The sequence below is a fragment of the Panthera leo genome, chromosome C1 (assembly GCF_018350215.1).
Source record: "Panthera leo isolate Ple1 chromosome C1, P.leo_Ple1_pat1.1, whole genome shotgun sequence".
In the NCBI taxonomy this organism is placed as follows: Eukaryota; Metazoa; Chordata; class Mammalia; order Carnivora; family Felidae; genus Panthera; species Panthera leo.
In genome coordinates this window covers 84,787,818-84,801,459 of record NC_056686.1, presented here as the reverse complement: position 1 = coordinate 84,801,459, position 13,642 = coordinate 84,787,818, and the positions used below count along the sequence as shown (strand labels likewise).

General features: G+C 35.6%; 1 protein-coding gene across 5 annotated transcripts in view; it reads right to left on the bottom strand.

Moving 5' to 3' along the window:
* Window positions 1-13,642, bottom strand: part of AGL (amylo-alpha-1, 6-glucosidase, 4-alpha-glucanotransferase) — an 82,388-nt gene that overhangs the window by 17,441 nt on the left and 51,305 nt on the right. For all 5 annotated transcript variants that reach the window (XM_042953017.1, XM_042953018.1, XM_042953020.1 and 2 more), the window contains 4 exons: window positions 12,731-12,906; window positions 8,846-8,948; window positions 5,335-5,560; window positions 3,993-4,104 (listed from right to left, as the gene is read on the bottom strand). In XM_042953017.1, coding sequence (XP_042808951.1) covers window positions 3,993-4,104; window positions 5,335-5,560; window positions 8,846-8,948; window positions 12,731-12,906 — 617 coding nt within the window. The remainder of the gene's footprint in view (window positions 1-3,992; window positions 4,105-5,334; window positions 5,561-8,845; window positions 8,949-12,730; window positions 12,907-13,642) is intronic.

Below are 13,642 nucleotides of genomic sequence, written 5' to 3'. Positions count from 1 at the left end.
CTTATTTCCTGAACTGTGAGCTAGGGATAGAGGTACTAGCCTCTGGAAAATGTTTGCAAAGTAATACACAAAGGCAAGGAGGCTTTTAATTTATCTGATATTAAATATATGACAATAATTGGATATTAAATACATGGCAGTAATTGGATAATCAATGGTTAGTGATTTTCCTCTCAGAGATTTAGTGGAGCAAGAGAAACATACACAAAAAGGTACATGGGTTAAAATAAATGTAAAAGGACAGGTTGCTTCAAATGTACAAAAAAGTAACAAAGAAATCATATTTTTGTAGTTTCTGATGAAATGGCAAAATATCCCAGGCTATGGGATCTCTCCCCAAAATCACCCCTAGAGAAACTACAGAATTGAATGTGAGGTACTGATTTGAAGAATTCACATAATTTTTGGGAGAAACTGACAAAAACAAGTGAAACCTGACCAGCCACTCTTGGGCTTTCACTCTGTCTAGGCTTTTAATGTTGTTGTGTTATAAGCTAATGAGATTGCCTCTTTTCAGAGCTGTATGGAGTTACTACTAATCAAGGGAACATGAGCTTATTGAGAAGAAGAAAACATTAGATACCAGATGAATCTAACCACTATAAAAGGAAAAGAGGCAGGGTGCCTGTCTGGCTCAATTGGTAGAGTGTGGGACTTTTGATCTTGGGGTTGTGAGTTCAAGCCTCATGTTGGGTAAGAGATTACTTAAAAATAAAACCTTTAAGGGGTGCCTGGGTGCCTAGGTTGGTTAAGCGTCCGACTCTTGATTTCAGCTCAGGTCATGATCTCATGGTTCGTGAGTTTGAGCCCGTGTCTGGATTTGTGCTGACAGCATGGAGCCTACTTGAGATTCTCTCTTTCCCCCTCTCTCTGTGCTCCTACCCCACTCTATCTCTCTCTCTTTCAAAAATAAAATAAACATTCAAAAAAATTAAAAAGAAAAAAGAAAAACACTTGAAGATAGTGTTCACATCACAGTAAAAACAACTATAGCAACTTATAGATCACTTTTTACTAGGCACTGTTCTGAGAGGTTTCATAAGTAACAAATAAATGAGATTAACTCGTTGAACTAACTCAAATAAATAAATTTGAAGGATGTTGTAGGAGATATGGAAAGAAAAGATGATCAAATTGCACATAAAAGTTTACTGCTGTAGAATATATGAGGACCCCTTGAAATCAACAAGAAAAATACAGGAATGCTAAAAGAAAGATAAAGGCAAAGAACATGAAAGGACAATTTATAGAAAAGGAAACCTTCTAAAAAGGATATTAACAAATGAATAATACTCAAATTCACCATTGATAGGAGAATCACAAGTAACAACAATTACATGTTGCTTTACACCCATGAGATTAGTGGACAATGCGGGTGGGCACAGAAGAAGCCACTTTGATTGTCAGTGAGAATACAGACTGGCGTAATAATTATGGAAAGAAATTTGGTAGTACTTAATCAAAGAGCATAAGAGTATAGTATATATAGCTCTGATACAGCAATGCTAAGTGAAATAAGCCAGACACAAAAGGACAAATACTGCATGATTCCATGTACACAAGGCATGTAGAATAGTCAAATTTACAGAGGCACAAAGTAGAATAGTGGTTATTAGGGATGAGGGAGGAGGGAATGAGGAGTTATTGTTTACTGGGCACAGAGTTTCAGTTTAAGATGATGAAAAGTTCTGGAGATGGATAGTGATGATGGTTTCATAATAACGTGAATGTACTTAAAGCCATTGTACACTTAAAATGATACATTTTATGGTAAAATGCTAAACATGTTATGTGGATTGTGCTACATACACAAGAAACCTCAATAGTGGAAAAAACCAACACTCCAATTAAAAAATGGGCAAAAGACACAGACATTTCATCAAAAAGAGATACAAATGGCAAATAAGCACATGAATGGATGTTCAATACCATTGGTCATTAGGGAAATGTAAATTAAAACCACAATGGGTAGTGGTGTACCCAACTATCAGAACAGCTTAAAAAAAGTGATTAACGTCAAATGCTGCTGAGGATGTGGAGAAGCTGGGTCTCTCAAGTTTGCAGAAGGGAATGTAAAATGGTACACCACTTTGGAAAATAGTTTGGCAGTTTCTTATAAAACAAAATCCATACTTACCATATGACCCAATCACATTCTCAGGCATTTGTCCCAGAGAAATAAAAATTTATGTTCATACAAACACCTGTATATAAATGTTGGTATTAGCTTTATTTATATTAACCAAAAAATGGAAATAACCAAAATGTCCTTCAACAGATGAATGTTACATCCAGGAAAGAGAATACTACTGAGCAATAAAAAGGAATAAACTACTGATACATGCAACAGCTTGGATGGACCTCAAAGGGAATATGCTTACTGAAAGAACTTATCTCAAAAATTTACATGCTATATGATTCCATTTATATACATTCTTAAAATGACAAAACTACAGACTCTTAAATACAGAGAACAAACTGAGGGTAGATGGGGGGGTAGGGGAGAGGGGAAAATGGGTGAAGGGCATCGAGGAGGGCACTTGTTGGGATGAGCACTGGGTACTGTATATAAGCCAATGTGACAATAAATTATATTAAAAAAATAAAAATTAAAAAATTAAAAAATCACAAGACTATAGAGATGCAGAACAGATTAGTAGTTGCCAGAGACCAGGGATTGTTGGTGTGACTCTTAAGGGGTAGCACAAAGAAGACATTTCTATATATTGATTGTGGTGGCGATTACGTGAAGTTACACATGGGGCAAAATTACACAGAGCCATGCACACACATGTACACACACAAATGAGTTAATGTAAGAATGGTGAAAATTGAATATTGTCTAGTTAACAGTATTGAACCAATGTCAGCTTCCCGATTTTGATATTGTATTACAGTAAGATATAGATAAAATAGGTAAGATATCCTCATTGGGGTAGATGGATGAAGGCCTCAGTATACTCTTATGTGTCATTTTTACAGCTTTCTATCAATCTCTAATTCTTTCAAAATTAAAAAGTTAAAATCTACATGCACATAAAGCAGTATATGTTTCACAGAACAATATATAAATATACAGCAAATGTATATGTATTGTATGCCCTGCATGTGTCTTTATATTACTTCCTGTACGGAATGTCTCTAGAGGGAATGGATAATAAAATAAATTGTCATTAGCCTTGCGTTGGCTGATGATGATAGTGTGCCATAAAAATAGGAACATGATAAACTTAAAAGAGGTTAAAAAAGTAGATCTATTTTAACTCTGTAGACAAAGCTTTTTACAAAAAGAATCTTATAAGAGCCTAAGTTACAGAGAAAGATTGTGGACAAAATCCTAGCTCTGCCACTTAGTAGCTGTGTGACTCTGGGCAAGCTACTCTGCTCCGGTCATCTTATCAATACACCTGGGAACAATATAATGCATCCCCAATGTTCTTGGGAGTGTTAAATGGGAATAACATAGGTAAAGTAGTTAGCACAATGCCCAGCACATAGTAAGCCCTCATTTATTATGCTTATAAATGCAACCACCAAAATTACCTTTTAAATTGGCTGGCAAAAAGATACAAAATTAAAAAGATATAAAATTTTATCTTTCCTCTAGAAACTAAAACTAAACCAGTGAGATCAGGAACTGTGTTAACCTTTCTCATTGTTATATTTTGAAGTTTCACACACAAATAAAATATTTGTCAAATACATGAACAATTAGGGGCTCCTGGGTGGCTCAGTCAGTTAAGCGTCTGACTCTTGGTTTCAGCTCACGTTACAATCTCACAGTTTGTGGGATAGAGCCCCACAATGGGCTTTGTGCTGACAATGCGGAATCTGCTTGGGATTCTCTCTCACTCTCTCTCTCTCTCCTTCTCTCTCTGCCCCTCCCCTGCTCTCTCTCTCTCTTAAAACAAACAAACTTAAAAAAATACATGAACAATTACAAGGTTTAATTCCACCTCATCAGTAAATCTTTACTATGTAAAGTTATGTACCTTCATCCTTCATGTTTCGATCTATCTGTGGCCCAGCATTCCTTTCTCGGAACTGTATGCCTTGCATATGTCTTTGCATTACTTCCTGTATTACTTCAAACAATGGCTGATCCTGTTTGAGATACAATGGATGTTATTTTTGTTAGAAACTGTATTTTTCTTACCTTTTCCCAAATCCCACAACTGTAGTTTTGTGAAAACATATTTTCCTCTGGAAGAGAAATGGGGTGGGACTGGGGAAGGAAGTTCCTATACCCCACATTAAACAGTCAGCCTCTGGCATATGAATATTTAACATACTGTAGTTTCGACTATTCATGTCTGTGATATGAAATAGTTTGTAATTTTGCTGACACATGAAAATGAATCTTGTGAGTTTGTATAGTTTCTTTTCAAGTGAACTGTGCAGATAATAAATGTATCTAGCTTCTACAGAAGCTACAGAAATCTAAATTGGCATTGCTGTTTTTACGCATCCACATATATAGTAACAGGGATAAATTACATGGTAAAGTGACACTTTAGGTAAAAACTTTTTTTGACAAATGTTCTTTGAATATTTCATGACAAAAATATCATGGGGGCACAGATCTCTGCTAACTTTAAGTTGGTTTAGAAGTTCTCCACAATCACATACCAAACAAACTATAATATAAAGGCGGATCAGAAATGGCAAAAGTACATAATCTTTGTACATTATTGACTGGGAAGAAAACCACTCAAAACGTTTATTTTTTCTGCACTGTTCACAAGGTAAGGGCATTGTGGTTTGGTGATCAGGCTCTCCGCAACCTTGTTCACCCTTTCCACTATCTCTTATTACCCTGCAGGTGCCCTACACAAAAAGTCAAACTGGACAGAGCAGCATGTCCTAAATGTGCTTCAATCCGCCTTGCACTTTATTTTTCCTTTCATCTTTGATGTTTTCTCACAACTTCCCTCATCTCTGCTGAAATCCTACTCCCCTTTTAAGGTTCAGTTGAGGTGAAATTTTAGCTACTTTATGAAGTCCTCACTAAGAACCAACTACCTATTAGATTCTCTCTCTCTCTTTTATGCATGGCATTTCCTATACACCTTTTTGTAATGACCATAATATGTATACGTTATCTTTTCTACCATGTTGCAAGTTCCTTCCTTGAACTTGAAGTTTGAACTTGCACTTGAAGATAAGCAGTCTTATCACTGCAATCTTTCAAAGTCCTAGCAGGTGCTAAACAAATACCAATACTTGAATTCTTCAGATCTGGATTCTTAATTACATGCACTTTTATATTTTATACACTTTTACAGCTAGAAGTCATTTTTCAGGAAAAAGAAATTATTTTAAGATGATTTTTACCAGTGTGCCGGCAGACAAAGGAGCAGAATCATCTGTAGGATACATTCTGGAAACTGGGCACTTGAGAATGTCTAGGCCATTGGGAACGAATTTACAATAATCCTGAACACACTGTAGCCACCACCACACAGCATCCCGGCAATTGTATCTGGCATAAGTTCCTTCGCCCAGGAGATTAGGAATGAGACCGTGTCTCAGGGTACCAGCAAATGCTAAAATAATATTCCTAAAACAACAGAATTAGGTGGATCATTTGATATGAAAACAATCAGTTAAAAAATTTTAAGTCCCTTTTTGTGACTACTATTTCTGCCCTTCTTTGAAATTTCATGGAGAAGTGGCCATAATATGATATATCAAGCACTGAATTAAAGGCCAGAAACCTTGATCCTAGCCCTGGCTTTTTCTCTGACAATCTTACCTTCTCTGGGATAGTTTTTTTTATCTGTGGATTTAGGGATTGGACTGGGTGGTTTTTAGGGCCCCTCATATCTCTAGATTCTACTTTTGAAATCTGTGGTATTTCAAAATCTAACTATGAAATGAACTTTATTATTTTTAAATAGCAGATAAGAAGAGCAAAGCAAATATGTAAGAAAATAAATGAGTAAAAGTTGACCTTGAAAATCATGATTTATTTTCAAAACTGGTAGAGAATACATCTTTTAAAGTATTATTGTACTGTCATATACCAAATGACAACTTCGTAAGATGGCATATTGCATTCTAAAATCTAAGACGTAAGAAATAAGAAGACTGAGGTTTAAAACCTAGCATTGCCATCTGTATTACCTAGGAAAAGTCATTTAAAATGTCTGGCCTCAGTGCTTTTTGGCTAAACCATTTGGAAATTTAATTAGTTTTGTGTCTCAGTTTAATGCCTGTCTCTTAAATAATAGTGCAATAAAAATCCTTCTTATACCCTGCAGCACAAAAGTGTTAGTATGGATAGTGACAGTTCCAATTAATAAAAGGTCAGAATGCAGCAATCTTAGCCATCCAGAACAATGTCACACACTTGAAAGTTGAATACAAAGACTTCTGTCCATGAATATCTCTGCAGAAGGAGGAAGTAGAACTCTCTGTGGTAGAGATAGCCATGTGTCCACCAAAATGGCTTTCCCTCATGTCCCAACCTACTTTAGAGCTGGCTGTGACCAGATTACTGGATTCTAAGGCAAACATGTGAATGGAACTGATGTATGTTAAGTGCATAGAACAGATGCATTTTCCTTAGGCTCTTTCCCTCTCTGCCAGCTGATTGGAGAGTAGTACTCAGAGGCCCTGGGAGATGGTCGATCCTCAAGATGAAGGAGCCTGTATCCTTGAATCACTATGTGGAAAGCTGCCTCCTGAACACCCATTTGGGGCGAGAAGCAAGAAATAAATTTCGTCTGTGAAAAACCATTTAAGTTTATAAAGAAAAAACATTTTTTTTTAATATTTATTTTTGAGATAGAGAAAGAGACAGAGTGTGAGCAGGGGAGGTGGAGAGAGAGAGAGGAGACACAGAATCCAAAGCAGGCTCCAGGCTCCAAGCCATCAGCACAGAGCCTGATGTGAGGCTCGAATTCACGAACCATGAGATCATGACCTGAGCCAAAGTCAGATGATTAACCGACTGAGCCACCCATGTGCCCTAAGAGTTTATAATTTATATAGCAGCTAGTACTACCCTAACATATACATTATCCTCTTGGAATCATCTAGATTAGGGTAGGCAACCTTTTTTTCTGTAAAGGACCAGAAAGTAAATATTTTTGGCTTTGTTGGCCATATATATGGTCTCGATCATGTATTCTTCTTTTTTAAATGACTCTTTAAAAAGGTAAAAATTGTTCTTTGCCCCAGGTGATACAAAATAGGTGGTAGGCCATATTTCATTGACCCCTGATCTAGACAGTCATATGTAAAATTGAGAAGGAGAAATTGTTGGTAGTATATAGAAGTGATAATTGAGAGTCCAGATAACAATGAAAATAATAATAATGATTAAAAAATTAACATTTGTGTAATGTATGTGGCAGATACTGTTCTAGACGCTATAACTGTATAGCTCATTTAATCTTCACAAAACCCCTGTAGGTTAAGTACTATCACCATTTTACGGAGAGTACAACAAAGATAATGTGTCAGCTGGTAGTTTGGAACCAGGATTAGAACCTGGCAGTCTGGCCGAAACCCAATTTCTTAGCCATTGTGTTGAATTCTGATGTTCCATTTCCTATTTTTTAATCATGGTAATTTAGAGCATTTGGGGAAGAAGCAAACAGCGTCCCAAATCTCTACAGCCCCACAATGGTCTCTTTAGTCAATAAGAAATGATCTTATTATATTAGGTTAGCAGGGAAGAATATGATACATTTCAGATGTCTACTTAGAAATTTTCAATTTTAAAAGGATTGAAAACAAAACTTTTGTCATTTGAAGAGGCAAATTTCAGTTATTTTCTGAATGACATCAAAACAAGGTATCATATAAATGTTTTTTTTGCTGAAAGTTCTAACTTGTAGAGCAGTGCTGTCAAACTTTAGCCTTGGGCTGCTGAAAATCACCTGGAAAACACAGATTTCTACCTGGTACTCTGCCCTCTCTATCCCCACAGTCGGAGGTCCAGCATAAGGATCAAGAATTTACATTTCTAACAAGTCCTCAGATGATGGTGACACTGCTGGTTGGTGGCACTGAGTTGTGCTCATTTGAGCAGCACTGCTATAATAGCCTCTCTTTTCTGCCTTTGGTAGTTTCATTCATACGATTGTGACATTAAGAAACACTATTTTAAATCTAAAAAAACATAAAACTGGAGGTTCCAAGGCCTGACAACAGATAGAGGAAAAGCTGATACTACAATTCTTTCTACAGGACTCAGTGTTCATTATAGAAGGAAAAAAATGATAAAATTCAAATTTTACCTAAAGGTGAATCTGAGTTCTTATAGTTAATTCAGGCATAGAAGTTTTATTCTTTAGTGAGTGACGTTAGTAACATGGTTAAATATTTTTTAGTTTAACTGAAATCAATTAGCAAATGCTGAAGATAACCTGACCTATAACATGAAGGACTAGAACTTAGTAACTTCAAAAATTTTCACTACTTTGAAATTCTGTGATCTTATTAAATGAACATGTATAAAATAAAATAGGGGCACCTGGGTGACTCAGTCGGTTCAGCGTCTGACTTAGCTCAGGTCATGATCTCACAGCTCGTGAGTTCGAGTCCAGTGTCAGGCTCTGTGCTGACAGCTCAGAACCTGGAGCCTGCTTCGGATTCATTCTCTCTCTCTCTCTCTCTCTCTCTCTCTCTCTCTGTCCCTCCCCCCTCATACTCTGTTTCTTTCTCTCTCTTTCTCAAAAGTAAATACACATTAAAAAATATTAAAAAAAAAAAAACACCTAAGGAAAACCTACCTCCCAACTGTTACAAATAGATGGCAAGGAGGAAGGTTTGAAGAGCATGTGAAAAATATTTAGACACAAACTTGTGCTCCAACTCTTTAGAGATCTCCTACCTGGCCTCCAAATAGCGTCCAGTAATCAGCAGTAGACCTCTCAGTGCAATAAAAGTATCCCTTCCCCAGCAACGGAAAATACCAGAAGAAAAATGAGGTAAACCTAATAGAAAACACAACAAAGTAATATATTAATAATACACCCAAGCCCCTATGAACTCCATTACTATAGGCCAGTTGCTTTAAGCGTGGGGGACAAGAATAAGCTATAGGGAGTCTGCAAGCCCTCTAAAATTATATGCAAAATGTGTGATGTATTTATACCTACATCAACTTTGTGTGATGAGGTTCCATATTCTTATTACTTTCTTAAGGGAATCCATGATTTTGAAGATATTAAGAATCAAGGACTGGAGAGGGATACTTACCTGAATTGATTAGAATGTGAGTCTTTAAACACAGATAAACTTTCTTTTAGTAAGTTAAAGCTAAATTGAAATCAGAGATCTAGTATTTAACATATAAACAAACAATACAATATTAATTATATATATATATATTTTGAGTAACACAAGTGGGAAAGTTTAATAAAGTGAAAAGTACACTCTCCAGATATGAGAACAGATAAGCTCGAGAAAAAGACAGCTGCGCCATATAATGTTAATGATATATTTGAAAAGATTCCACCTGCAATTTAAAGGCAACAAATTACTCTAAATACAAAATGATTACCTTACTGATATATAATTGAATATGTTTATTAATCTATCAGTCTAGAGACAAACTTTAATACCAAATTTCCCATTAATTCAAAACAACGTAAAAGTGTTAGACTTTGTTAGCCAGTTTTTATAAATGAAAATAAGGATTTCAGGTGGTAAATAACTTGAACATTCTAGGTAACTACAGCCTTTATGCATGAGATAAGATAGGGTGATTGATGGATAAAATCTACAACTTTTAGATTGAGTTTGGTTTCTTATAAAACAAGTAAAGAATATATTGTTATCTTTATTGGTACCAAAAACAATGATCAGTAGGAAAGTAAAGGAAATTAGCATTCCACTCAAAAAAAGAACTATGCTAAAGCATAAATGCAACACATTTTTCAGGAAGGGAAAACTAAGGACATAAAATGTACACAGTGTTCATTCATAACTATCTTCTAAACACTTAACACTATATGACATTATCTTGTTTGCTTGTTTTCTGGTTTGTTGAATGAATAAATGTCTCTCCATAGTGGAAAATAAGATTCACGACAACAGAAACCTTATCTGGCTTATTTACCAAACTATATCTATTGCTAAAAGTTGTAACTGGTAAGAAAAAATTACAAAAATTTGTTGAATGAATGAAATAAAAGACTAATTATAAAAGGCAAATTGTGGGGTGCCTGGGTGGCTCAGTCAATTAAGCATGTGACTCTTGATTTCTGCTTAGGTCATGATCTCACGATTCGTGAGATCACTCCACGTTGGGCTCTGTGCTGACAGCTCAGAGCCTGCTTGGGATTCTCTCTCTGATCTCTCTCTCCATGCTGGCGTAATCTCTCTCTCTCAAAATAAATAAATAAACATTTTTAAAAAAAGGTAAGTTGAGAAGTGAAAGAATTTGCCTGAGATAAAAGAAAATTTTGGCCATTCCTAAGTATACTTCACAATTTAAGTTTCTGCTTATTGGGTCTTTGCCTTCTTGGAGAGTCGACATTACTTTCTATTAAGAAGGATCAGAACTAAAGGCAATATTAGACGTTTCGTTTCTACATTGTCTCTAAAATACTGGTACAAAATTTCTCTAAACACTTTGTGTATTATTTGCACATGGTTGATTATTAATATATGGTTTATATATGGTTGATGATTGTAACTTTGATGACGATGAGGACAGTAGACATCTATAATACCACTCTATGCCACACAGACTTCCTGGTACTTTAACCCATTTAACACTTTGAATAAATTATGAGTATAGACAGATTTAAGGGTAAATTTGAGTTGTTATGCCCTAAAGTACAGGCAATTTGTCTTTGGGAAGAAGTCAAAACTATAAAATCTCTAGCACTGATATGTGGAAATGTTAGCGTTAACCTTTTGACCTCTAAGAGTATAGGACTTACCACATATCTTCTGAGTGATTTCTACCTTGTCAATTATTATACAAGTTTACAATTATAATTTTTTTTGGTACTATTGTCACCAAAGACCTTGGTATTCATTTTAAAATGAACCCCCAAAAACCCATCTGCAAAAATGAGCACAGTTCTGTTTTTTGTTAGTATGTAGCATACAGAACAGTCTCTTGGGATACTAGAAGGAAATATCAAAACTTCTATTTATACTTATCAACTTACCTTTCTGGTTTCTTAAAAATTTTTTTTGACATTTATTTATTTTTTGAGAGGCAGACAGAGAGTGTGAGTGGGGGAGAGGCAGGGAGACAGACGGAGACACAGAATCTGAAGCAGGCTCCAGGCTCTGAGCTGTCAACACAGAGCCTGATGGGGGGCTTGAACTTATGAACTATGAGATCATGACCTGAGCCAAAGTCAAATGCTAGAGCCACCCAGGTGCCCCATTACCTTTTTAGTTTCTGTTTTTATTTTACACTGTACACGATTATATCACATATCATAACATATCAATATACCAGTTATGATACCAGTATATCAGTATATTTATTTTGGGAGTGCTTAACAATAGCAGTGCATAGTCAAGAATGTTGAGATCACTATACTGTGTAATAGGCTTCTAAGCAGTGGGCTTTAAAACCAAATTCTGCATATCAATTTTTTTTCCACAATGACCCAGTTCAGTTTCATGAGCATCTGCATGAATTCACAGGGGAAATTAAGTGCCAGGAGGAGATGATATTGAGTGAAAATCTAAAACATGATTATATAATTAAAACATTCAGAGGATTCATATGATCATTCTAAATGAAAAGTTAATTTCTTTTTTAGTTGTCAGGTCTTAAGAAGTCTTTTTTCTTGGTCTGAGTAGATGCAAATTCAAGGGTAAACAGAGGAAATCACATAACTACTATTATCTTCATCCTGCAATTTGGTATTTTTCAGTTTAGTTTGGAAAGTTTTAAATTCAGTGGTGTTAAGTATTAAGCACGTTCTAGAAATAGCTTGAAATATATTAAAAAGAAAATAAAAGCCTGTTCTTTAGCCTATTTTGCTTACTGGGATTTGTTTCTTGATTCAGGTTTTAATACTACTTGCAGGAAAGGATGCCAACAAATAGAGTTGAAAGAATTTTATTGCAATTAGACACATAATAAAAATTATTTAACATTTGTTTTGTGTTTTTTAACATGTAGAGGATCTTCCTATTATCTCTTGGTAATTTGCAAGGTTGAGTTAATTTTTTTAACTGTTTATTTTTTAGAGAGAGAGAGAGGGAGACAGAAAGCAAGCAGCGGAGGGGTAGAGAGAGAGGGAAACACAGAATCAGAAGCAGGCTCCAGGCTCTGAGTTGTCAGCACAGAGCCCGATGTGGGGCTCGAACTCACGGCATGGACCGTGAGATCATGACCTGAGCTGAAGTTGGATGCTCAGCCAACTGAGTCACCCAGGTGCCCCTTGAGTTAATTTTTTAAATTGGGAAAGAAGTATAATATAATGTAAAAGACTGGTAAAACAAATCTGATAAAAAAAATACAAAATACTCAGAGTTGGAAAAAATAGAAACATGCAGAAGAAAAGGATTAATGAGCCACCATGAAAACACAAATATAAATGTCTGTTGCACAGTATTAATTAAATAGTAAGCACAATTGTTAGTTTTACAAGTGAGTAGCTATGGAATTTTACTAAGCAGTCATATAAAATCTTGGGTAACATCATGAGTTTTTTAAAAAAATTAGTCATTTCCCCATAGCTTTTCCTCTTTGAAAAAATATTGACTGACACATTTTAACCTGTATGTAATTTCTTACCTGCAGCTAGAGATACACAATATTGCTCCTTTTCTTTTGTGATCTCATTTAGCCTATATGGCACATCCATGAGTGAAGGTGAAAGACGTGGCAGAGAAGGGCACTTTCCTACTCCACACATTTGCACTGATCCCAGTGAAAGGTGTTTCACAAAGGTAGAACCATTCTGAACAAAGCTGTAACAAAGTGACCGAGTTTAAAATATTTGTAGAGGGGCACCTAGGTGGCTTAGTCAGCTGAGTGTCTTACTCTTGATTTTGGCTCAAGTCGTGATCTCAAGGTTTGTGAGATTGAGCCCTGAGTCAGGCTCTGTGCTGAGCCTGCTTGGGATTCTTTCCCTTTCTCTGCCCCTCCCCTTCTTGTGCACATTCTCTCTCTTTCTCTCTTTCCTCTCGAATAATAAATACACTTAAAAATATTATTTGTAGAAATGCAAAATTGTGGTGTTCATAACACATACTTGAAATCTACTCTCAACAGATCTTAAGCGTACAATGCAATACTGCTATTTACAGGCACAATGGTACACAGCACATTTCTAGAACTTACTCATCTTGCATACCTACTATTTCAAAATTATTTAGCAGTGTCATTTTATTTGGTTTCTTTCAAAGTCTCTCTACGCAGATGTGTAAAAATGGTAATACTAGTTGAAAACATTTTCAATTTGGTTAGATTTCAGAACTGCTTTCATTTCACCCAATATTACAACTGGCTTTAAGTCCATGAGCTTGTTGTGCCAAATGGAAGGAAGGGCTGAAGTTCTGTTTTTTCTGAAATTATGCCCAAATCAATTTGGTGGCTCTTCAGTGGCACATTAGATCTGTAATTTCATTTTAGGGAAATTCATCACTAAAGGCAGATTTCATTCATAATAACAGAATAATTTTTTTCTTAGTTAATGAAAAATTA